General features: G+C 35.9%; 1 protein-coding gene across 3 annotated transcripts; it reads left to right on the forward strand.

The window, feature by feature from the left end:
• Window positions 1-1,637: 1,637 nt before the first annotated feature.
• LOC107809887 (uncharacterized) lies at window positions 1,638-25,763 on the forward strand. 3 transcript variants are annotated; one of them, XM_016634581.2, is made up of 11 exons: window positions 1,638-1,962; window positions 8,507-8,616; window positions 8,825-8,956; window positions 9,033-9,106; window positions 9,201-9,306; window positions 10,830-10,898; window positions 11,856-11,920; window positions 12,017-12,115; window positions 13,259-13,358; window positions 23,830-23,914; window positions 25,261-25,763. In XM_016634581.2, the coding sequence occupies exons 1-11, from the start codon at window positions 1,800-1,802 to the stop codon at window positions 25,272-25,274; spliced, it is 1,017 nt and encodes a 338-aa protein (XP_016490067.1). In that variant the 5' UTR covers window positions 1,638-1,799; the 3' UTR covers window positions 25,275-25,763. The 3 variants fall into 3 exon arrangements, with proteins under 3 accessions (XP_016490067.1, XP_075097772.1, XP_016490068.1); XM_075241671.1 differs by lacking the exon at window positions 23,830-23,914 and adding an exon at window positions 22,422-22,470 and having other exon boundaries at window positions 1,640-1,962; XM_016634582.2 differs by lacking the exon at window positions 23,830-23,914 and having other exon boundaries at window positions 1,643-1,962.
• The last annotated feature ends 1,411 nt before the right edge of the window (window positions 25,764-27,174 follow it).

Raw genomic sequence — 27,174 nt, forward strand, 5'->3', positions numbered from 1 at the left:
ACATGTTGGACCAGTGCTTTGGATGATAATGATGGTGTTAAAGATTATTTTATTGTCTACAATAGGGGAGCATCAACAAACCAGTAGCAGGAATATTGATGAACTTCAATTCTACTTGCAAAAGTCAGCAGAGCTCCGCACAAAGTAATTTCTACCACTGGGTTGGTGGAGAGAGCAACTCAAATCAATTTCAAATTCTTTCGGCCATGGCTCGAGACGTGCTAAATGTGCCGATTTCAACAATCGCATCGGAGAGCACATTTAGCCAAGTAAGGTGGCAACTAGGAGATACCCGTCATTCATTGGGTAGCAATGCTTTGGAAATTCTAGTGTGCTTCAGAGATTGGATAAGATCAGAACGACGAAATCAAGGGCGTGACGAGGTAGATGAAGCGGAGGACTAAGAAATTGGAAATATAATGGTTTATGGTTCTGATTCAACCAATGACGGAAACCAAGAACCTCATGTTGACATGGATGAACTTACAAAAATGATGCAAAGCATGTGATGTACTTTTTTTTAATTTTTTTTATTTATAATTGTTGTAAACTTTTAATTTGCAAGTTTAAAAATAACAAAATCAAAAAAGAACTTGCAACTTAATTTGAAGTATTATATATTATTCAATCAAAATATCAAATGAAAGTCTTCGGAACTTTATCCTTATATATTGCCTATTGGTCTTATTAAATAATTTTTTGTAGCCACTTACTTTCAAATTTCAATTTTAAAATTACAAAATTCAAATTTAAAATTTTAAACTTCAAAGTTTAATTCTAAGCCTTAAAAGTTTGCAAACACTTAAGTATCAATAACATTGAATAAGAAAAATAAAATTTACTTAAAAAAAAATAAAAAAATCCACGGCCCGCTAACAACCCACTAAGTCCGAACCCGGACGGACAAAAAAAATTCAAAAAAGTACAGTCCGCTAACAGCCTGCGACGTTAAACGGACGGGCTATTTTTTTTGTGTCCAGCCCGTCCCAGCCCGCCCGTTAAACACCCATAATTCCAACCGACGAGGCCGGACTTCATCTTAATACTTCAATGGGATCTTTGATCATAGAGCTAAAACTGAAAGAAGTCCAAATAAGTTTGGCGGAAATCTAATTTCAAGGAGTTTTACATAGCATCAAGTGCGACCCGAAAAAATAAAAAATAAACAGTAAAGAGTATCAAGTCAAAAAAAGAGAGAGAATAGTGTAGCTTTGAAAGTCACGAAAAAAAAAAATACACAAAAATAATGTCACGGTAAATATAACAAAGAAAAAGAACAAAGCACCAAAGACATAGTAATTAATAAGAATAAAAAGAGCAACAAGAACACTAAAACTTTAATATGGAAGAATCTTCTCATGTTAATATAAATATTTAACTTATAGAAATAAAAGAAGAAGTCAAGCTCTTATTTAATAAATAACAAAAATAGTATCATCAAAGATTATGGCCCAGTGATTTTATACAAGTTTTTCACGGAATAGGTGTTTATTTCATTGTTACATATAATTTTTTCTTCTTTATTTAATCAGTTATATAACACATCAACTATGCCACAATGGCAGACAAATTGATGTTGGCTAATACTCACACACGAACCATTCCATTTAAATTTGCCTAACTTTGAAAAGTAAGAATAGAAAGAGTATTTATCAAAACCTCTCATTTCAATATTGACACATATCCGTTCACCCAAAATCTTTGAGTTTTTACTCCAAATCCCAAAATACCCAAATCGTTGAATTGGAAATTGCCTCGCCCCACAAACCATTGTCACTCCCCTTAAAATCCTGAACCAAATGTGCGCACTACGAGTGCCGACCATGGCTGCCAGTGGCTTAGCCTCACTTCCGATTCTCAGAAGAGTACTTCCTTCACTCCAATCTTCTCGTCCCACTCATGCCGTCAAAGAGATCTTTTACGATAGAACCCTTATCCTACTAACACCTCTGCGCTCCTCAGGTCTGCAAACTTCTCTTTATCCTCATTCCTCCGTTTCTTCTCGTGATTTTTGTGTCAATTTGTATCATTGTAGTGCAATTTTAGTTGAATAGTTACTCATTAAAACAAAATTGTTGAATAGTTGAGTGTAATGTGAATTCCTGATTACTATCCATCATTGGAGCTGAACAAAATAGCGTTGCTTATAATATAGCTTCAGAAAATCTTTTTCTTCATCTGCGTGTTTTTCAAATTTGGATGATCAAAAAGTTGGAACGATCCATAAAAAGAACTCGGCCCCAGGCTAAGCCATCTCACCATAATGCCATGTAGATCGACTTGCTAGCATTTTGTTAATCCTAACCAAGGGAACTCGTTCCAAGGGTGACTATCTAATTGACCAAGCCAACAGTACGACCATAGTCCTATACCGGCACGTGTAACTTCGGGTATTGGCTCCTTTTGACCAATACCTTCTCGGTAACATAATAAAAATCCCAAAAACATTGCACTACATTCGGCACCTTTGGCCCTTTCTTAAAAACATTGGCACTTTTGGCGCTTAAACATAATCTTTAAAATAGGCTCAATAGCCACATACATTCTCTTTTTGTTTCATAGCCATTGGCATTTTATCATTTGAAAGCTATAAAGTCATATACATGTTCATGGAAAAGCTTTACAATCATGCTCATTTTACGTTTAAAACTTGAAACATTCTTGGCATTGTCATTTTCATTTGAAAACCCTTTTCATCAATGTTCATTTGAAGGCTTGAAAACACTTAAAATCACAACACTTTATGAGTCATCGCGTTTGAGCATTTTCATTTCAAAACATATGAACAACAACAACGACAAACCTAGTGTAATTCCACAAATGAGGTCCGGGGACGATAATGTGTACGCAGACCTTACCCCTACTTTGTGAAGGTAGAGAGTTTCCAATAGACCCTCGGCTCAAGGAACATTTCAAAACATATGCATAATTACTTGTCCCACACAATCATACCTTCTATACCTTGGGTATGCCCTTGTAGTCGTTAATGCTAGCTCCAATTATCTAAGAACGAGCCAATCGACACTAACAATTTGAATCTACACTTATGAATTCACATTCATCAACATCATATCACAACAACGCCCATTCAATCAACTAAGTGTTCAATACTTATGCGTACTTCTCAAAGATTCAAGAGAAATCCACATTCTTCCTTTGGATGTCGATTCTCGTGTTTTAACTCCAAGCCGTACATTAAATGCCTTATGGAATCTAGTAACTTCATTAGAAACTCAAAATGATACAATATCACCCCATCACTACTCATTGTCTTCTCTACCCAAAAATCCATTTCCAAGACCCATTTCTAGTGTTCCAACAATCTCTACGTTAAACTCCAATTTTATTCCATAAACATGTTCTATAAGCTTATTAGAACACAATATATAACAATGGAGTAGCGACGGGGTTACCTTGTTTTAGACAAATCTTGAAATTTCCCAATTTTGAAGATTCTCGAGGAAGATGAAGATTCTGGACAAAATCCACATTTGGATGTTATAATTCATGTTAACAAACATAATCTATCATAAATCAACCATTTCCAACTAACCTTGATGTTTGGAAGGAGACTTGGAGTGAAAAACCTATCAAGGAACCATGCCCTAGCTGAAAATATGAAGGGTGGCCGAAATGGCCCTTTTATAGAAGAGTCTGAATGCTACAGCATTCAATTTTTGGATGCTGCAGCATTGCCTCGAAAATATTTTCTTCCGGGAATAGTAGAGAGTGCTGCAGCATTCGATTCTTGATGCTGCAGCATTGCCTTAAAATTTTCTTTCGTCTCTTTTTGTGATTTTCTGCCCAAGCGACTTATTTTCAAATATCGTAATACACTTCATACCACCATGCCCGTATAATATTTTCCTCATCCGGGGTTAGCCTTGGGGCGCAAAACGTTATCTCAAATCGTTGTTGGCGTACGTTGAAGTCTTAGAACCTTACGAATTTTTTACGAGGCTTTACATAATGTGACACTCTTCCTGTTTGAGACGTAGAAAATGTTTGAAACAATTCTATTTCTATATAACTTTCACAATTATCAACAATTTAAATTCATTAAACTATCTACACTTTAAGGTTGATGTGATGTTTGCTCTCTTTTCAACAATAATCTAATATCCTCTTCGTTCATCACTAATATATTGTACAAGTCAGATTAACATATCAGACTTTGTATCCAATCAAATATCGCCACATGAAATGAAACGGCGGGAGCCGGGAGATTTGGTTAACTCATCTATAACACAATTGTATACTATTTTTTCAAGTAGCATGCAATTGAAATTAATAGCCTTGACTAGGCTTATCATTTTGAGAAGTCCAACATCAATCTACAACATCATCCTGAGGCATTTTATCAAACAATTGCCGTGCACCTTCCAAATGAGTGAATGACCCATTAATACAACATATCAACAAGTCTAGTGTCAATGAAGATATCAGATTCAAACTTTGTATTAACTATCCTCATCAATCATACCTTTATTTGAAAAGCTGAAATTTCACTGCAAGTTACCAGTACAAAGGTGAATGCTGGATTGTATTCTGCAGAATTGAACTGTGTGTGCTAAGTGCTGATTTGTTCACACCTAGTCTATAACTTGTACTTCCACAAGATGACAAGTGCCTTGGGTATATAATCAAGTAAGAGTGCAAAAATTCCATTTTTGGACCGAGTTTTGGTCGTTCATGTGCATTTCAAAAGATCAATAGGCAGTTAGTTTTTTTCTAAGTGAATTATTGGCTGAGCCAATGTGGTCAATTCAGACTAGGACAAGGACCGTATAAATCACCTTGAAATAATAATGATCAAATAAGACCACGTCTAAATGTCTAAGGACTATTTTGTCACCTTTTCTTTTATCCATATATTTGTCTGCCTCAACTCCCGCATAAAGATCAAACGAAACTATCCAAGCTACAACATTAAGAGCCCGTTTGGCCAAGCTGCCAAAACTACTTATTTTGAAAAGTACTTTTGTTCAAAAGTGATTTTCGAAAAAGTACTTTTGGAGATTAGCAGTTTGTGTTTGGCCAATTCATTTGAGAAGTACTTTTTGAGATATTTGATAAATAAATTGTGTTTGGCCAATCTTTTCAAAAAGTATTTTTGAGTGTCAAATTACGAAAAAGGACAGTAAAGATTTAGTTTACAATTAACATTATCTAAAAAAGAGAAATTTTAAATCTTTATTATAAAAGAATTTAATTATTTTTTATCTTTATTTAATAAAAGTATAAAACATAAAATATATATATTGAAAATTTTTAATCAATATAAAATATGAGTATATAAAAGCAATATTGGTAGGAAGATATGTGTTTACTAGTTACATGTAAGAAAAACACTATCTTTTCTTGAGAAAACGACGAATTAGGTAGTATTTCATTATGTCAACTGTATTATATGCATGCACGCCAAAAGAAACATAAATAATACTACATACCAGAGATTATATAATATTGATATACTACGAAAGAAAAAACATATCTTTTGAAGAGTGCTTGAATCTGGTGATTAGCATTGTTATTTCAAAGAGTAATAGAAGACGGGAAAAAGAAAAAAGGCAGAAGAGAAAAGAAGAGATCTATTTATAGCAGAGAGATTACTCCAAAGAGGAGTAAGAGAAGAAGAATAAAAATACACTAAAAGAAGAAAAGGATGGCAGAGAAAAAAGTAAAGGTTAAATTAATGAAGGATAATTTAGGAAATATAAATTTATGATAAGGATATTTTTTTCTTAAAATTTTTTTCTGCGTTTGCTTCTGCTTCTTGGAAGAAGATAGAATTTGTAGCTTCTTCCCTAAAGCAGAAAAACTGCTGTTGCTCAAAAGCACTTCTCTGTTTTGGCTAAGGCTGTCCAATGGGACGGGACGTCCCGTCCCGGTCCCGTCCCGCGTCCCATCCCGTCCCGCTTAATTCTAAACGGGATGGGCCCATGTTAAACGGGACACGGGATGGCCATTTCGTCCCGTTTGTCCCGTCCCATTTCGTCCCGTCTCGTCCCGTCCCGTCTCGCCTGTCCCGTCCCATCCTGTCCCGTCCCGCCTGTCCCGCGTCCTATTTTTTGTGCATTATATACAAAAAACTTATAATCCTGCTTTTGAAGGTTTTCCTAAGACCACTGTTAGAAATGATGTTTTTAAATTTCAAACCGAATATCTTCAGTATATTCGTTGTGTATTGTTTCACTTAGATTGTAAAGTGCCTATCACATGTGATATAGGTCATAGTCCTAATGGTTGTGATTATTTAACTGTTACATGTCATTGGGTTGATCATCACTAGAACATACAAAAACGTATTATTGGTTATAAATTTGTTGATTCAAGATACAATGGAGCATATATTGCAACTACTGTTCTATAAATTGTTTATTTTATGGACTCATTGATAAAGTTTTAACTATCACCTTAGATAATGCTTCTGCTAAGTGCTAACACAATTACACAACTACAACAACTAGCTTAATGAAATTATTGCAAAATTAATCCAACTTATGCACCGACCATTAATGAAATGATTGCAAAATTTTAAAAGTATTTTTTCCCTATTCCCTAAGTTTATTTAATTTCTACTATACTTAACCCATCTTTAAAATTAAGAGGTGCAAATGGACTTGTTCGTAAAATTTATGAGAATTTAACATTTCAACAAAATGAACAACCATCTCTCGAAGACTGTCAAGCTAACATATATTCTTATGTTAGATCAATGTTTGATAAATATAAATCTATGGAAACACCAAGTGGTGAAACTAGGGAAGAAGAAGAATACAATGAGATACTTAGCACCGGGAGCTATGACGGCATGGAACTCATGGAACATCAATCAACATTGCCAATTCAAGAACAATGTCCGAGAGAAATTATAGATAAGTTACAACTTACAACGAAGTTATATAGGAGCTTACAAATATTAGTATGATAATTTGTAATTGGCTACTAAGAGGCCTAGTTCAAATAGAACCCTTCCTAGAAGGTGGCTGCGTAGAGCCGTAGATTAGGTGCTCTTCAAAAGAATTATATTTGTATGTGAGATTTGAAAGTTCTATTAATAAAATAAAAGGCTCTAAGCGTTGAATTGTTTTTATGAATTGTCTTACACTCTTACTTAGTTACTTAGTGGCTTGAAATTATATTAAATAAATTATAACTCTATTATAAATTTATAATTACTAGAATATTTCATTACAAGTCTTTTGTTTTAATATTTTATAATTCTCTACTAAGTTTCCTAATTTTCGTTTAATTTTTAAGTTTATTAAATAACTCAAAAAACTAGTTGTTGCAAACTTTAAAAACTTAGTAATTGTCAAAAGAATAACGGTTTCCAAACTCAATGCTTAAATAATTTTTTTTTTAAAATGACACTTAAGGCCCGCGAACCCGTCCCGTCCCTTCCCGTCCCGTTCCGTCCCGTCTCGTCCCGTTTGTTAGCGGGACGGGATGGGCCTACCGTCCGTCCCGTCCCATCCCGTCCCGTCCCGTTTGTTAGCGGGACGGGATGGGACTACCGTTTCGTCCCGTTTGTCCCGTCCCGTTTCGTCCCGTTCCGCCACTGTCCCGGCTAAATGTCGTCCCATCCCGTCCCGTCCCGTCCCGTTAATTCTGTCCCGTCCCGTCCCATCCCGTCCCGTTGGACAGCCATAGTTTTGGCCGAACACCTCATATTTCTAAATAAGTACTTTTTTGGGAAAAAATGTACTTTTCATCTCCCAGAAACTTGGCCAAACAAACAGGCTCTAAGCTGATTTCTTTTAATGACTATTTGGATAACTTTGCTGATTTCTAGCATATGAGTAAATGGTGTAGGATTGGAAGAGTTATGCTGAGGCATTTATCGAACAATATCTATTAACCTAAATATTCTACTTTAACTATCCTCATCAATCATTCCTTCTGTTAAAAGTTAAAATTTCACTGCAAGTTACCAGTGCAAAGGTGAATGCTCGATTGGCTTCTGCAGAATAGAATTGTGCCTGCTAAGTGCTTATTTGTTTTCACCTAGTCTCTAACTTGTTGTTCCACAAGATGAGGTGCCTTGGGTATAATCAAGGTAAGAACGAGAAAATTCCATTTTTTGGAATGAGTACATGCTTTTTGGCTGTTCATGTGTGTTTCATAAGATCAGTAGACCGTTAGTTTGTTGGGCGATTATTGGCTGGGTCAATTTGGTCACTTGCAGACTAGTATTAGGACCATATCAGTCGTTTTGAAATTATAATGATCAAATAAGACCAAGTGGAGATGTCTAAGGACTACTTTGATCACCTTTTCTTTTATCCATTTGTCTGCCTCAACTCCCCCTTAAAGATTAAACAAAACGATGTGTAATAGCTTAAGGACTACTTGGATAAACTTGCTGATTTCTAGCATCTGAGTAAATGTTGTAGGATTGGAAGAGTCCTTCGGAATATCTATTGGCCTAAACTTTCTACTTTTGGTTATAAAATTGTAATAGCTGATGACCCACATGTTTGTTGAAACTCTGTCGAAACAGCTTTTGGAATATGCGACCTACCACAGGCTATTAAGGGTGATACAGATGTTTTACTGAAAGGATTGGGAGACAAGAACACCATTGAAGATGTGAAACGTATTGTTGAACTGGTACATATACATCTGCCGGACCAATCAATCTTCTCTCAATTATCATTTGCAAAGTCATGTCTAGGTTTTTCTCTTTGGTCCCTGTTGCAGAAAAAGAGCCAAAGCATTGTTCTAGGTCTTAAACCTAAACTGATTGGAGTGATTTTTGAAGAGTTTCCAAGTTCTTAATGAAGAGATAGTTCTTGATAATCACTTGTCTACTTCTCAGGCGAAACGGGCATCATTGAGACGAGAAGTTTTACATACTGACTTTCTGACCCCACCTGTTCTGAAGGAGTCAATGCTAGTCTTAGAAAGGTTAGCCGGCGTTAAGATCGTTTCACAGGGAGGATACCCAGAGGTAGGACAAAATATTTTCTAGAACTTGTTTGAGCAATAAAGCTGCTTGAGTTTATATTTTTTGTTGTTATACATAGGCTGAACGTTGCCGTCTCTCAGTTGGGCATCCAGATGCATTAACAAGTGATCCAGATATTGTCTCAGCCTTGAGGTAGGTCCTCTAGTGGTTTGTTCAGTTATATCTGATGTTTAAATCAACCAATCATAATTTCTCTTTATCATTGTAAAAGAGATCCCTTTTCCAGTATTTCAGGAAACTTTTCATTTCAACCTTGTTCTCACGGTGATTTCCTTGGTGCAATCCTTGGTACGGGGATAGTAAGGAATAAGCTGGGAGATATACTCTTGCAGGTATCTTCTTTATTTATTTTTTGAAGGTTTTCTCTTTGCGGGCACTCTAGGTTGGACAAGATTAGGGATGAGATTATTCGGGAGAAAGTGGGCGTGGCCCCTATGGAAGATAAGATGCGTGAAGCGAGGCTTAGATGGTTTGGGCATGTGAGAAAGAGAAGCCTAGATGTCCCAGTGAGGAGGTGTGAACGGCTGGCGTTGGCAGGTAGGAGAAGAGGTAGAGGGCGACCTAAGAAATACTGTGGAGAGGTAATCAGGCATGACATGGCGCGACTTCAGCTTACCGAGGACATGGCCCTTGACAGGAGGGTATGAAGGTCGAAGATTAGGGTAGAAGGGTAATAGGTCGTTGTGTGTTTTTCTGATCTGTTCCAGGTTTATTAGGGCTAGCTGACTAGTACATTGTCTTCGATTCTTAGAATGCCAGTATTAGGGTTATTTTAGTACTATCTTCCGCTTCGTTTTCTAGTACCCTGTCGTGTTACTGCTTGTGGCTATTACTTTTGCTATTGCTATTGCTACTGCTTTCTTCCATTTATTTTTCTCCGGTCCTTACATTGTTGATATCATTTTCCTGACCTTGTTGTTGTTATTTACTTGTTTCTATTCTTCCTCTCGAGTCGAGGGTCTTTCGGAAACAGCCTCTCTGCCCTCCAGGGTAGGGGTAAGGTCTGCGTACACATTACCCTCTCCAGACCCCGCTTGAGGGATCCCACTAGGTTGCTGTTGTTGTTGTCTCTCTCTCTTGCAAGTTTCCGCAACACCAAATTGATCCATCATTTGTTTGGATACAGAATAAATATCTAAAAGAATGATAGGAGTGACGGAGAGTGAAAATTTGTTGATCAAATGGAGGGCTCCTGGGAATTTAGTTGTGGGCATCACCAAAGAGAGGATTCACCTTTTTATCAGCTGATTTATTATTTAATAAAAGATGAGTTAAAACTTAAATGTGGAGCTAGTGCTTGGTTATGAAGAAAAGTTGTAGCTCAAGACTTGATCTCCTAATGAGTCCTCAATTTAATGTGGAAGTGGTGATTCAAACATCTATTATAAGATGCAGAAGTAGCACAAAGCTTGACGGGTGAAGCAACATCCAAGATAGATTGTTGAAATCTCCCTTTTATAGCAAGAACGTACTACTAAGTTATCTTAGACACAGAGAATCAGAGCACAACAAAGTATCCTGCTGGGCTACTCCGTAAAAGTAAACCGATTCCTAAAACAGAACAGCTGGTTGAGCTTCTTTAAAGACTGCTGATTCACAGTTTCAAACTAATATCACTAGATAAAAATTTCTGGCAATATCAAATTGTCACATTGGATTATCTAAAGTTTTTGAATTTTTTCTTATGAAGTTATATTTTATTCTTTACTTTCTTTGACATGTTCTGACCAATCAAAAGCCTCTAGATTTTCATGATGTTGGTCTTGTGTGTGTATTTATGTAACTGTTGTAACATATTCCACTTCCCATTTGACTAAGTATTAGGTTGTCTTGAACATCTCTTTGTGATGTTTAGGGTGAAAAGGGAGCTCATGTTCTTGTTGTTCCAGAACTTTCTGACTTCATTTTATCAGCATTGGACAAGGTAAGGATACTTTACATATTGCTTCCACTTGCAGTATCTTTTTCTCCATTCATCATCAAAGTACTTTAGTCTATTGTTCTCCATTCGTCATCAGAGTACTTTAGTCTCTGCATTCTTGAGCGCATTTCTCATGTCATTTGCATTTCTATTGGTAGTTGGATCCCTTAACCTGTAAGTTTCCCTAAGTTGAAATTGGCTGGACAATGGAAAATACCTACTCTTGGTACTCTTTCATGGGTGTGGGATAGGTTGGGAAAGTCATGCTGCAAGATGCTTGATTACTTTGCTATGTAGTATGTACAATTTTTTTTCTTTCGTCTTTTTGTATTTTCAGGAGCCTTATTATCTTTGAATTACAAAATGTTCTACACCAAATGAAAGAAAATAACTTCCTTCCTTTATGCATCTATGTGATTTTCCATTATAACTTTTTTTTGTCCCTACTTCACGCCACTTGCTTCTACCAGCCAACTAACGCTGAAATTTTCTATATTATTTGTGACTATCGTCAACTACTGTACTCACTACCAACATCCACTAGTATTACATGATATTACATTGATTTAGACAGTGATTAAGTATATGAATTTTCTGCATAGAACATCTTTTTTGGAAAAATCCAAAAGGAGCAAAAAATTTCTAGCTTTAAAAATTTGTACTGGTGTGATTAAGAGCCCGTTTGGACATAAGAATTTTTTCACTTTTTTTTGAATTTTTTTGAATTTTTTTCAAAATCATTGTTTGCCCATAAGATTTCCAATTTTCACTTGAAGATGAATTTTGGAATTTTTCAAAGATCTTAAAAACTCCAAAAAGTTATTTTTCAAAATTCACTCAGATCACTCACAAAACTTCAAAAACAACTCTAATTTTTTTCACTTTTTTTTTGGAATTTTACAATTCTTACGTCCAAACGCCCACTATGTTGTAAAGCTTTCACTTAATTTTTCTTTGTAGGTTGGAAATGTTTCTGTCTCTTGCAAGAAGATTCCATTGCTAGCCCTTGAATATGAACCACCAAGGTAGAAGATGTTACAGTAATAGTTTCTTTGGTTTCTTCTCTTCACGCGTAGAATGTTATGATTTAGGAAATTTCGTTTTTGTTTTACTCTTTCTAGGACCAAGTCCTTAAAATCCGTTGAGGCATCACTGAGACTTGATGCCGTAGCTAGTGCAGGATTCAAAGTTTCACGAACCAAAATGGCCAGTTTGATTAGGTAATCTCCTTTCATATATTTTTTTCTTTCCAAAATATATTGCTTGTTGTGTGCTTGGCACGGTAAATGACTACATAACTGATCCTTACATTAATTCATCGTATATGAATAATTAAAATGACTATTACCTGAATTTATGATAATGATTCACGTGTGATCCATATTCAATTGTCATAGATTTGCAGATAAGCTGTCCTTTCGGTACAGTATAACCTTGAAATTCGATATATGTATTCAAATGGGCTTCTTCCATGAAATTTCTTCACCTTCTCATTCTTTCCTACACTTTTTGGGTCTTTTAACCCTATAACCAACAGATTTCGTTTTGATTTTCACCTGTGAAAGAGCAAGGTAATTTAAAAGAACTACAACCCATAATCTTTCCTAGGTTCGACATTTATGGCTATTGACATAAGGGAATCTTCCTGCAGTGATGAACATTCTCCCTTATTTCTTAACAATAAAACTCAGTTCTTGAAGGGTTAGTAACAATTTATACTTCCATTCATAAGCATGAAAATGAAGAGTTTCTTTTTATTTATGATGTATTTGCTTGCGTTGTCTGTAAGAAAGGATTTCTTTCTTCTAGAACTAGATGGTCGCTGTGCAGTGATTCATTATCTGTTTAAGGAAAGGAAACACAACCAAAGAAAAAAAATTGATTCATTTATTATAGTGGTAACAGGTCAGATGAATAAGTAACTTCTTGATGGAAGTTTGTTAATCACTTCCTAAAAAGAAATCAAAAGGAAAAGGAAAACCAGCACTGAACTGACACAACTGGTGAGAGGGTTTTAGTTTTGTGCTTGATTGTCACTTGTGTAAATAGCGCTTATATCCCCAGCTGGGGAGAGGTGGTTGTTGTAGCCTTCTAGATTTTCTCAAACAAACCTACTAGGGATCCAGGATGTTACAAGGTTGCAATTTCTCTGTAGTATCTAAGCTTGGCGGGGTGGTTGGGTGGGAGGAGAGGGGTGATATTTTGAGGTTGTTTGCTGCTGTAGCCTCACTAAGGATGTGGATAATATGTTGATTTGGTAACAGTTTCTATATGCTTACTGCTTAGACCATGTAGATGTATTTGGCCAAATACTTTGTTGCCTAAGTTGATATTATCTCACTCTTATCTTGGTGACCTTTCAGTAATGGAGATGTTCGTGTCAATTGGACAACTGTGACAAAAAGCAATACTACCATTAAGACCGGAGATATCATATCAGTTAGTGGAGAAGGCAGACTTAAGGTAAGTTATTTCTCAGAAAACTCTGCCGTCACTTTGAAAGTCGATAATCAAAGGAAACTCCCTCCCATATCCCACACACAAAACAGATCTCCCATAGACAAGAAATAAATTTTGGTTTAACTTTTATAATGCTTGTCCAATATTGAGCTAAATGTGCTCTTCTCATTGGCTCGTTTGCAAAAAAAAAAAGGGCACACCTATCTCTCCCTATGAGTTTTAAGGTTGAAAATCCATTTTTTCTTCAGACTTGGCTTAAAATGTAAATTCCCTTTTCCCCAACTATTGGAAGTATCATTTTCCAATTTTGTCACTCAACTAAGTGCTATCATTTCTAATTTCAAAGATTATCTCTGACCAACAAACAAAGCTAAAAGATAAAATGTGATTAGAGAAAAAGGTCAAGTAGTAAGCTTTGCTCTAAATTCCTGGATGCCTTACTATAATGCCAATTTTGCAATAACGGTTTTTAGATTAATTAGGTGTTGTAATTTCGAGAATCTCCACGGAATATCCACAAGATGAGTGTCGTAGAAATATGAATGTTAAGATGGATGTGGGTAATTCAAGATTAGAAATTATCACGTTCAGCTGAAGGTGCAAGTAGCACCACATAGAGGATAAATTAAGAAAAGGTCGCTTGAGATTGGTCACGTTCTACATCTACTTCCAAACACATCGGTTCATAGGTGTGAAACTATGGTAATTGAAAGTATTAAAAAAGGAAAAAAAGGCATTTAATCACGTGGAATGAAGTTGTCTCATAAGACCAAGAATCTCTTGGAATCCATGTAAACTTAGAACCAAATAGGGCACAATAGGAGAAAAAGACCAATAAATGTGATGCCAATTAGTTATGGTTAAGGTTTAGTTTGCTTGATGTCTTTAGTTTTGTTAGTGATGTGTGTCACACCTCTTCTTCCCACAACCCTATTACGAGATTGAGTTAGAGGAGTTTTTCCAATTAAAGTGACGTTTTGAAAAGGGATTGTATATTATTTAGAGTCGCCACTTGGAATTGAGTTTTGGTGTTCCAAGTCACCTTTTATTTGAATCCCTCATCAATGGAAGGTTTGACTCCTAATTTATGGTCTACGAAAACATAAGGCTGAGTAAGGAATTCTCTTGACCGAAGGGAAGGTGTAAGGCACTCATCGAGTCCCGTGGTTCTAGCACGGTCGCTTTTATTGACTAATGTAAGGCTTAATTATATACACCTTATGTTTTAGTAGACCATAAATTAGGAGTCAAACCTTTCATTTGATGAGGGATTCAAATAAAAGGTGACTTGGAACACCAAAACTCAATTCCAAGTGTTATAAATAATTAAGCCTTACATTAGTCAATAAAAGCGATCGTGCTAGAATCACGGGACTCGATGAGTGCCTTACACCTTCCCCTCGGTCAAGAGAATTCCTTGCTCAGCCTTATGTTTTCGTAGATCATAAATTAGGAGTCAAACCTTCCATTTGATGAGGGATTCAAATAAAAGGTGACTTGGAACACCAAAATTCAATTCCAAGTGGCGACTCTAAATAATATACAATCCCTTTTCAAAACGTCACTTTAATTGGAAAAGCTCCTCTAACTCAATCTCATAATAGGGTTGTGGGAAGAAGAGGTGTGACAACTCTGGTGACTCTGTTGGGGACAATTAATTAGAATTCGAGCTTTTTACATTGGTTCTTGTTTGACTTTTATCATATTTTGGATATTATTGTGTTTGGGAGCCTACTGTGCTGTTTATCGCTTTAATATTTATTTGAACAGTGATATAAACTGTATCCTCTCTCGCACCCCTCTGAGTCTTCTTATAGGTAGTTATGTTGTGTTTGCCTATCAGCACAAACTTTCTGTCTTGAGATAAAGCAGTTAGCCTACTAAATTCTGGTGAAGGATTTAGTCACATGTTTTAAGCGGGAGAGTCGTTAGCTAGCCAATGCTGTTCTACTACTGATGACGCTTGACGCTCCTCGGCTTGGGTTGTCCGCTCAGGTAAGCCAGATCTAGATACCATCTCCTTTAGGATTTGAAAACATAGAAGAACAAGCTACAAGCAATGGATATCCCTAGTAGGCTACGCTTTATTTGCATCATGTGCATTGGACTTAACAAAATTTGGCGCAGGAGTCAGGCCCGTCTAGGACAGGTACCAATTTTTCAGACCAACATGTTCATTTTTCTGTGCTATATGTAACATTATTTGGTTGGCTTTACTCAAATATTGACCGGCTTTAGGATGGATTAATTGAACAGAGAAGAGAGAAAGAGAAAATTTCCTCCAAGTTTTCATAACATACCCGTTTTTTTTAAAATAAAATTTTGAAGTGCTCTGGTGTATAAAATCATGATTTTCGAAGTGTTTTTTTAAATTGTTTTAACCGAACTATGCGGGTTTAATTCTCGCCACCTGGTGAGATACGTAGGCAACCTTCATCGGGTTCAACCCCATTTTTTTTTTTAAAAAAAAACAAAAAGTAAAAAAATCATTAAAAAAAAGGTGTATGAATTATTTTTTTTTAAAAACAAAATAGTAATAATTAATATAGCCACTTTGTTCAGTTTTATCTGTTTTGGCCAGTTTTGCCCTTGCGTCCGATCCTTTTTACCGAAATAGCCTTGAACACCTTCATCGGAAGTGCGAAATGACCGTTTTAACAAAAGAGGCCAATTTTTTAATTTTTTTACGTTCACTTGTTTTTACAAAAATTAGTCATTTTGAGTTTTTTATTTCATGATTATTTTACTTATTTAACCCCTATTTTTTAGTCCCATAGTTTGGCTTTTTAGTTTTTTTATAGATTCAAAACCCGAGAAATCAGAATTTTTATGTGTTAATAATATATTTGGTTAAAGCCTAACCCCGCGTCTTGCTAAACAGGTACACCATGAGTAGGGAAAGAGGTAAGTCTGAAAAGAGGCCCAGATCAGATGGATACCGGATTTTCTGATTGTCGATCAGATACCACAGTTGTTGTGGGATTGCTGGAGAGATTTTGAGGACTATGAGCAACGACAAATAAAGAAGTACCTGGGACATGTGGTTCACATGATTACGATTAAGCCAAGGAGGGATGTGATCGAAGCTTTGATTTCGCATTGGGATCCTGAGAACAATGTATTCCGTTTTACTGACTGTGAAATGACTCCGACCTTGGAGGAAATCGCCCATTTCTAGGGGTGGGGCCGCAATCTTCGCCTCCAAAGGCCTATAGTACCAAACAATGTGAATGAGGGTAGGTTTCTGAAGCTCTTGAACATAAATTATGGACGGTATGAAGGTTTAGGAGGCAAGTGGGTTATGTTGGGGTTTCTGTTTTACTTGTATGGCTTAGAATGCAATTTCGAAAGAAATGTGGGAAGATTGAAACCTAGGAAGATAAAGAAGCATGGAAGGTACACAGAAGGTTCGTATTTATGGTTGCTTTTTTGGAGCGTGTAGTTTTCCCGAGAAAGGAAGGATGCATTGATATCCGCTTGGCACGCGTAGTTCAGGCATTGACCTCAAAAGGGGATGATTATACTTTGGTTCATATGATTATTTCTTGCATTTTTCATGCTTTAACTAGGTGTTGATTGCGCGCACGAAACTTTGATTGCTGCAATATTTTGTTACAGATATGGTTTTTGGAGCATTTCTATCGTCATCCTACGATCACTACCTTTAGTGAGCTATGGTCCAATCACACTGATGATCACCAGAAAAGAATTGACGATTGTGATTTACCAAAAGGGATTGACGCCGGGAAAGAACTACTTGTTACTCTGTTCGCCAAGCGAATCACTTGGAACTACCATTGACTTTCTTCTAAAGAGGTCGTTGGTTAGTCTGTATTCCATTCTTTTTTGGTACTCATAGGGTTAGATGGTGTTCAGCCCTATGCTTCACTTCGGGTAATGCGCCAATTTGCACGACTACAGGAGGTACCACCAACACGAGATATGGGCAAGTTCTGTTATGATTTTGGTGAAGAGCAGCCTTATGACGAAGAAGAAATTATGTAAATTTGGTATGCAAGTAAAGTCTCGGAGTTGAATGAGATGGTAGAAGACCGGAATCGTGGAAAGGTAGTACCTGAATATATTACGTGGTTTCATGACCTTCATTGTTTAGAGATAGGCCTGGGGGTCCAACAGGAGGAGAAATGATCAAAGAATTATAGAAAGGCTAAAGGAGGAATTTGAGCATGCCCGGATGACCATAGCCCAACAACAAGCCCAACAGCAAGCCGGAGTCACTCAAATTCGCTTGAATATTAAGAAAGATTATCAATCTTCTTTACGGGTCATGGATAAAGATCTAAAGCATTCTAAAAACGAGGTGGCCCGGTCAGAAGAAGAATTGGCAGACACGATTGGTTTAGTCGGAGGAGTTGAGGCAAACAAAAATGCTGAAATACATAAACTGCAAGAAGACTTGAGTATCGTTGAAGAAGACGCGCACCAACAACAATTGGAGTTTGATCAGCAGAAAGAGCAGTTTGAAAGAGAAAGGGCCCATTGGATACGCTCAAAAGGTCAGCTTCACGCACAATTGGAAGAGATGAAAAGTCAGAACATGGCTCATTAGCATGCAGATTTTGAGGCAGAGCGGCGCATGTGGATGATTGAGAGAGGTGTGCTAAACCATCGTATTGAAGAATACGAGGGACGTGAGGCCTCAGATGGGACACACCCCTCAACACTACTCAGATATGGTTGCAGAATTGTCACGTAAATATGGGGCAAGGCAGAGAGCAAGTACTTCGATTGGCGGAGAAAGCGACATATATTCATGATGATCATCATCATCTAAACAATGAGAAAGTTGGTCAACATGCACGTGCCTTCGTTCTACAGTTGCCGGCAGTGTTCCAGAATTTGTACGAGACTTTGGGGGAGAGTGAAGGCCAAGGTCCCCTGAAGCAGACCATTGATGATATCTGTTTAGCAGGAAGACTGGGTTGAAGATTAAAGTTTTAGTGCAGTCAATTAGTTTTTAGTTTCATTTTCATTTGTTGCATTTCTAATTTTATATTTGGAGTCTTTTATTCCTATCAGAGTTTGTTTTATTCCAGTCATATTTATATCTTTGGAGTCACTTTAGTCAGTTTCTATATATTTTCCTTTTCTATCATTGTATTTAGAAAAAAAATTGAAAATGAATGAAAAATTTTTTATTAAGTACATTGGTTCCAAAAGAAGGGAAAACAAAGAATATAAACAAGGCTTCAAAGGACTAATTGGGGTTGACCAGTGTTTGTATTACGAGAATGATAGCCTTTCGTCGTCCCAATCTGAGAATGTTAAGTATAAAAAAACTTTTTCATCCATTTTCAATTTTTTTCTAAATACAATGATAGAAAAGGAAAAATATATAGAAACTGGCTCAACTGACTCCAAATATAAAATTAGAAATGCGACAAATGAAATTGAAACTAAAAACTAATTGACTGCACAAAAACTTTAATCTTCAACGGTCTTCCTGCTAAACAGATATCATCAATGGTCTGCTTCAGGAGACCTTGGCCTCCACTCTCCCCCCAAAGTCTCGTACAAATTCTGGAACACTGCCGGCAACTGTGGAACGAAAGCACGTGCCTGTTGACCAACTTTCTCATTGTTTAGATGATGTTCATCATCATCATATATGCCGCTTTCTCCGCCAATCGAAGTACTTGCTCTCTAGCTTGCCCCATATTCACGTGACAATTCTGCAACCATATCTAAGTAGTGTTGAGGGAGTGTCCCATCTGAGCCTCACGTCCCTCGTATTCTTAAATACGACGGTTTAGCACACCTCTCTCAATCATGCTCTGGCGCCGCTCTGCCTCAAAATCTGCGTGCTGATGAGCCATGTTCTGCCTTTTCACTTCTTCCAGATGTGCGTGAAGCTGACCTTTTGAGCGTATTCAATGGGCCCTTTTTCTTTCAAACTACTCTTTATGTTGATCAAACTCCAATTGTTGCTGGTTGTCTTCTTCAACGATACTCAAGTCTTTATGCAGTTTATGTATTTCAACATTTTTGTTTTGCCTCAACTCCTCCGACTAAACCAATCGTGTCTGCCAATTCTTCTTCTAACCGGGCCACCTCATTTTTAGAATGCTTTAGATCTTTATCCATGACCCGTAAGGCAGATTGATAATCTTTCTTAATATTTAAGCAAATCTAAGCGACTCCGGCTTGTTGTTGGGCTATTGTTATCCGGGCATGCTCTAATTCCTCCTTTAGCCTTTCTATAGTTCTTTGATCATTTCTCCTCCTGTTGGACCCCTCAAACCTATCTCTAAACTATGAAGGGTCATGAAACCAAGTAATATATTCAGGTACCACATTTCTACGATCCTGGTCTTCTGCCATCTCATTCAACTCCGAGACCGTACTTGCATACCAAATTTTCATAATTTCTTCTTCGTCATGAGGCTGCTATTCACCAAAATCATAATAGAACTTTCTCATATCTTGTGATGGTGGCACCTCCTGTAGTCGTGCAAATTGGCGCATTACCCGAAGTGGAGCATATGGCTGAACAACATCTAACCCTATGAGTACCAAAAAAGAATGGTATGCAGACTCACAGATGACCTCTTTAGAAGAAAACCAATGGTAGTTCCAAGTGATTCGCTTGGTGGGCAGGGTAAAAAGTAGTTCTTTCTGGGCGTCAATCCCTTTTGGTAAGTCACAATCGTCAGTTCTTCTTTGGTGATCATCAATATGATTGGGCCATAGCTCACTAAAGTCAGTGATCGTAGGATGACGATAGAAATGCTCCAAAAACCATATCTGTAACAAAATGTTGCAGCCATGAAAGTCTTGTGTTCCCAATCTAGACCTAGTTAAAGCACGAAATATGCAAGAAAGAATCATAGGGACCAAAGTATAATCATCCATGTCTGAGGTCAAAGCCTGAACTACGCCTGCCAAACGGATATCAATGTGTCCTTCCCTTTTCGGGAAAACTACACGCCCCAAAAAAGCACCATAAATGCGAACCTTCTGTGTACTTTCCATGCTTCCTTATCTTCCTTTGATTTCAATCTTCGAACATTCGTTTCGAAATTGCATTCTAGGCCATACAAGTGAAACAAAAACCCCAACTTAACCCACTTGCCTTCTAAGCCTTCATACCGTCCATAATTTATGTTCAAGAGCTTCAGAAACCTACTCACATTCACACTGTTTGGTACTATAGGCCTTTGGTCGCAAAGATTGCGGCCCCACCCCTGGAAATGGGCGATTTTCTCCAAGGTTGGAGTCATTTCACAGACGGTAAAACGGAATACATTGTTCTTAGGATCCCAATGCGAAATCAAAGCTTCGATCACATCCCTCCTGGGCTTAATCGTAATCATATGAACCAAATGTCCCAGGTACTTCTTTATTTGTCGCTGCTCAAATTCTCTCCAGCAATTCCACAACAACTGTGGTATCTGACCGACAATCAGAAAATCCGGTATCCATCTGATCTGGGCCTCTTTTCAGACTTACCTCTTTTCCTACTCATGGTGTACATGTTTAGCAAGACGCGGGGTTAGGCTTTAACCAAATATATTATTGACACATAAAAATTTCGATTTCTCGGGTTGACTCTATAGAAAAAATAAAAAGCCAAACTATGGGACTCAAAAATAGGGGTTAAATAATCATGAAATAAAAAACTCAAAATGACTATTTTTTGTAAAAACAAGTGAACGTAAAACAAAATGTACAAACTGACCTCTTTTGTTAAAACGACCATTTCCCACTTCCGAGGAAGATTTCAAGGCTATTTCGGCAAAAAAGACCGGGCGCAATGCAAAACTGGCCAAAAGAGATAAAAGTGGCTATATTTTATTATTATTTTTTGAAAAATAATTCCTAGACACCTTTTTTTTATTTTTAAAAAAAAAAATGGGGTTGAACCCGATGAAGGTTGCCTACGTATCTCACCATGTGGCGAGAATCAAACCCGTGTGGTTTGGTTAAAAATTAAAAAAAACCATTTTGAAAATTATGATTTACCCACCAGAGCACTTCAAAATTTTATTTTTAAAAAAACGGTGTTTTATGAAAACTTGGAGGAAATTCTCTTTCTCCTCTTTTCAATTAATCTATCCTAAAGCTGGTCAACATTTGAGCAAAGCCTACCAAATAATGTTACATATATCACAGAAAAATGAACATGTTGGTCTGAAAATTGGTACCTGTTCTAGACGGGCTCGGCCCCTGTGCCGAGTCCCGGTAAATCCAATGCACATGATGCAAATAAAGCGCAGCCTACTAGAGATATCCGTTGCTTGTGGCTTCTTCTTCTAAGTTTTCGAATCCTAAAGGAGATGGTATCTAGACCTGGCTTACCCGGGCGGACAACCCGAGCCGAAAAGCGTCACTAGTAGTAGAACAACACTGGCTAGCTAACGGCTCTCCCGCATAAAACATGTGTGACTAAATCCTTCACCAGAAGCTGGTAGGCTAACTGGCTTTATCTCAAGACAGAAAGTTTGTGATGTTGGTAGGCAAACACAACATAACTACCTATCAGAAGATTCAGAGGGGTGCGAGAGATGAAACAATTTATATCACAGTTCAAATACATATTAAAGTGGTAAATAAGCGACAAATAACACATTAGGCTCCCAAACATAATAATATCCAAAATATGATAAAAGCCAAACAAGAACCAATGTAAAAAGCTCGAATGCTAATTAATTGTCGCCAGAGCTGTCACACCTCTTCTTCCCACAACCCTGTTACGAGGAGTTTTTCCAATTAAAGTGATATTTTGACAAGAGATTGTTTATTATTTAGAGTCGCCATTTGGAATTGAGTTTTGGTGTTTCAAATCACCTTTTATTTGAATCTCTCATCAAATGGAAGGTTTGACTCCTAATTTATGGTCTACGAAAATAAAAGACCGAGTAAGGGATTATTTTGATCGAGGGGAAAGTGTAAGGCACTCCTCGAGTCCCGTGGTTCTAGCACGGTCGCTTTTATTGACTAATGTAAGGCTTAAATCAATTCTTGGCTATTCTTGTATTTTACTTGTTGTGATATGCCTATTATCGCTTAATTTATTATTGTATTTTATTAATTGTTTTGGCCTAGATGCGGTACGCACACAAGGTACTTTTTTGAAGTTTGATGTTAAACCAAGGTACGGAATGTACACATGATTAAAACATAATTATTTTAAATTTAAAGGTAGCAAGACGCGGAAAATTATTTAAGCATGTCAATCCAAAGTTCGGGTATGAACACATGGGCTAATATTTAAAGTGCGTCTAAAACTTTTCTAGCGTATTCATGATTTGTTTCTTTCCTAAGTTTGAGATTATTGTGAGGCTATAATTATCGATATGAAATTGTGGAATAAGTGTATGGCTTTAGTTGCTAGAATTATTAACAAGTTACTTTGAATTATTTACAGCCCAATATGTTCTTACTATTCTATCTTAGAGATTTATGAAAAACTAATTGTAGATAAAACACACAAAAAAAAAATTCAAAACAAGAAAATATCTAATAGACAAATACATAACAGAACAATTAATTAAAAATACCATCTAAAACATATTTGTATTAAAACAGTAAATGTTAAAATAGATCTTTCCCAACTTTACATAATCTTTCTATTTGTACCAAGCAAAATATGGCATGCCCATGTCAACTTAACACAACCAACGTTCCAATCACAGTTCTAGCATTGAAGATCCATGAAACAAATTTCGAAACTCATTTGCATAAAGTTGTAACTCAAATCAATTCGTTCCTTACTAATTCAAACTCATAACTTACTAACAGTCAAAGAAAAACTAAGAATCTAATGTTCTATCTTGCAATTTTAAACTTATCACCTCAACAAAACTTGTCTCTTAACATTTACTAATTTGTTATAATAGCCATGAAAAGGAATTACTAAGCAGATCCTCTGCTATCAATGTTTGAATTCATAACTTGTACTAATAAAGGCATTAGATTTTGATAAAGTGGATAAGGTAAAAATATGGAAGAATTCAGGGATCATCGGATCATCCATATAATCTAAATAAAGGATGAATCTGAACATAATAATGATGTAACTCAAATGAGCAAAAACTCAAAACACTACGTTACATGGACTAAATAAAGCTAAGTTGAATAGCCAGATCTTATAACATTTACTAAGACAGAATATTGAACCTCAACAATTATAAGCATGAATAATAACGTCACCACACCATCAAAACTTAAACAAAAAAAAATCGTACATACACGCAAGTTCCTTAAATAAGAACAGAGAGCGGGGTTTAGATATGGACCTTTAAGACGACACATTTCAATTTAACAAGAATCTCCAAAGAAAGCTTTACAGTTGAATAAGTAGCGACCAAAACCAGGACGAACTCGAAAAGGAGCTAGCGAAACACGACCTCGTTGGCGACCTCGAACTCAACCGAAGCTTTTGAGTTTCATGGTGTTTTGGGGCTGGTTTTGAGCTGGGTTTTAATATAAAAAAAAAACTGCTGGAATTTAGGATTCGTTTTGCCGTGTTTTTGGAGGAAAAAGAAGCTGGTTTTTGGCTGATTTCGTGGGTGCCTCTCTACCCTTCCGGTGTAGGGGTAAGGTCTGCGTACACTCTACCCTCTCCAGACCTCACTAGTGAAATTTTACTGGGTTGTGTTGTTGTTTGCTGTATTTTTTGGATGTTTTATGGCTGTCTCCAATTGTTCTCTTCCTTTTTATGAATAGGATGTGCTTTTTGTATTATTTTTTTTCTCATATGTTCTCTTCAAAAAAATGTTTTCCCACTTTTATATAGAAGAAACATTGTGGTTAGCAAAGGGCTTGGAGTGGGGAACGTGGGATTGGGACGTGAGGAATTAGAAAATGGTGGGGATTGTGGGTGTTTTTCTGTTTTAGGTAAGGATCAGACTTTTGATAAAGTTTGATAACAAACTTTTCAATTTTGACGCAAGCTACTTCATTTTGTTTTCTTCTTCTTCTTCTTCTTTTTTTTTTTTTTAAATATATTTTATTTTAAAAGATAAATTAAATTATGAAAATAAGAATATTGCTCAACCACTTTTATACCAAGAAAAAATATAAGAAAACTAACTATTTACATGTACTTTAAATGATACTAATAAAAATATCATAACTTATTAAAATTCTAATTAAAAGAAATCATATATTTTTTGTAAATTTTCATTCTCTTTACAAGTAGAAATAAAATATGTTCTATAAGTATGTGAACATCTATATATATTTAATTTTTCTCAAATAAAAGCTATTAAAAGTAAGATAAAAGTTTAAAAAATCAAGATTAGACCTAAACGAAATATTTATAGTATAGAATTCGGGTGTGGTAAAAAATTAGTTATTCACAATTTGTATGCTAATAAAAAATGTAGAGAACTTCTTTTGCTTGAGTACCTAAATCTTCAACTATTGGATTGATATGGGTCTAAATAGAGGGACATGGTTAGTGCGGATTCATATAGCGGACCCAGACTAGTTTGGAATTGAAGCGAAGTATATTGTTGTTGGAGAATTTCAATTGGGACAATTTTTAGGTTGGTTAAAGAAGTCTCATTTTGATTGAGTTTCTATCAAGACTGCTGGAGTCAGTTCTATAGTTGCGTGACATGCCTGAGTTGGAAATTTGGCTAAATACTAAGCTTGTTTGAAGACATGTCTCCTTTTTCTGCTTTGTTTGGTTTTAGGATATTGTTAGTACGAATAAGAGATTTATCAAATTTCAATACTGATGATTATATATTGTTCAGTGATTTTGGAGGTATGGGGATTTGTGTTGTTGAATTGCTTGTCGGTGAAAACCAGCTTATGCAGTCAACCAGTGCTAGCTCATTTTGGGACTTATAATGAACATTTTCTTACATCCTATTGGGGATTTCAGTGATGAGAAATGAAATTGTTTCTGCTGACTAATGTATCTCTTGTTCAGATTGGAGAAATTAACTCAACAAGGAAGGGAAAGTTTGCAGTTGAGCTCATTCGGTATTTGTAAAGCCTGAAATTATTTGGCAATATGGATTCCGTCGACTCGAAAGCTCCTATAGATACTTATCAAGCACTCATTTGCAATGCCACTGTTCTCGTGCTGACGAAAAGATGATTCTTAATATACTGATCTGGAGAAATAGTTCTCTCAAGTTTGCCCTGTTACAGTTTTGCGTCTGAAGCCAGTTCTCTGTTATATGCAACTCTGCATTTCCTGGTTTAACGTTATTTATGAGACAAAGCAGGAAGGTGGAGGATGACATACAGATTTGAACTCGTTCACTCATATTTCCTGATTCCTGTATATCAATTTCCTAAAGGGAGCTAGAACCGGTTAGAGTCTTGAATTATTGTATAATTTGTTTTACACTGTCAGTATATTTAAAGAAACAAATACCCATTAAATTACCTGTAGATACAAGTAATACAATCTTATACATTTTTGAAGATGTAGGTCTATGGGCTGGTGTCTGGAAATTAAACTTCAGTTGTGGATATCTACTAGCAGTTTAGGTGAATCATCTATTCAAATTGTAAAGGGCTATGTTCACTCATTTCCTCAGAATTCTTCAGTGGGTTGGTACGAAAGTACATCACTCTAGATCGTGAAAATACTAAAAAGGAGAGGCTTGAACTATGTATGCATATGACTAAATTGTACATATTACAAGATTACACATTAAATTCATTAACTCTAAAATTTAGGTCCTTGATACGTCTGACGGCACGGCAGCGCATATTAATCAAGGAAGTAGAAGGCTACACTTTGGATTATTAAATTTTGTTAATGTAATAACTCACGTATCTGAACGTTTCAAAAGTAGGCATATTTTGTTTTATGACTTCTATGCTAGAGCAGAATTCTTCTAAGAAATTTGATTTACACCAAAAATAAGTAGTAAGGTTTTACTATGTTAAAAGAAGTAGAGGAAGAACAGTGCAGAAACTTAATTCAAAATCAGGTAATAGTTTGAGAGATCAACTTGAACGTACACTCCAACTCGCTTTATAATAAAATATTTTTTTTAGAAGTACCTTTTTCAAAAGTATTTTTGAAAAAAAAAATTGTTTGTGTTTTGGCCAATTGTTTTAAGAATCACTTTTTGTAACCTTTGGTAAACAAATAATGTTTGGCCAATCTTTCTAAAAAGTATTTTTGAGTGTCAAATTACCAAAAAGGATAGTACGAAGGTCTTATAATTCGTTTAAAGAGAAAAATAAACTTAAATATTTATCGTAAGACACTTTTATTATTTTTTATTTTATTTAATTAAAATATAAAACATAAAGTAAACAAACATATTAAAGATTTAAATCAATCTTACATATATAGTTATACCAAAACATTTAATATTATCTAATATAATTACTTATTGTTACATCTAGTATAAAAAATTTGGAAAGTTACAATATGATTCATGTATATGATATCTTTAATTTTAAAAGAATGGTAAAAACTAGAAACAAAAATGAAAAAAAAAACTTAAATTAGTATGGGATAATTTGAAAAATCTAAATTTATGGTGAGGATACTAGAATTTTATGCTTCTTCCCAAAAGCAGAAAAACTATTTCTGCTGCTGGCCAAAAGTACTTCTTTGTATTGGCCAAACAACTTAAATTAAAAAAAAAAATACTCTTTTGGGGGAATAAAATATGTTTGGCCTTCTAGAAGCTTCGTCAAACAGGTTCATAGTGACCACAATAATCCTCATTTACTAAACAATTCTTTTTTTTAAAGTTAACAAAACCCATATTTTAACCCCTATATATATATATATATAGTACTTTTATTATAATCTTTGGATTATTAATTCCGATTTTTATTAGCTATACATTATTAATCCTTACATTAAACG

This window comes from Nicotiana tabacum, chromosome 21 (assembly GCF_000715075.1).
Source record: "Nicotiana tabacum cultivar K326 chromosome 21, ASM71507v2, whole genome shotgun sequence".
NCBI lineage: Eukaryota > Viridiplantae > Streptophyta > Magnoliopsida > Solanales > Solanaceae > Nicotiana > Nicotiana tabacum.

Coding starts and splice junctions, on each gene's coding strand:
- LOC107809887 (XM_016634581.2), top strand. CDS start 1,800: ATGTGCGCACTACGAGTGCCGACCATGGCTGCCAGTGGCTTAGCCTCA. Junction 9,307..10,829: donor TGGGAGATATACTCTTGCAG/GTATCTTCTTTA, acceptor TGTGATGTTTAG/GGTGAAAAGGGAGCTCATGT. Junction 11,921..12,016: donor CTTGAATATGAACCACCAAG/GTAGAAGATGTT, acceptor TACTCTTTCTAG/GACCAAGTCCTTAAAATCCG.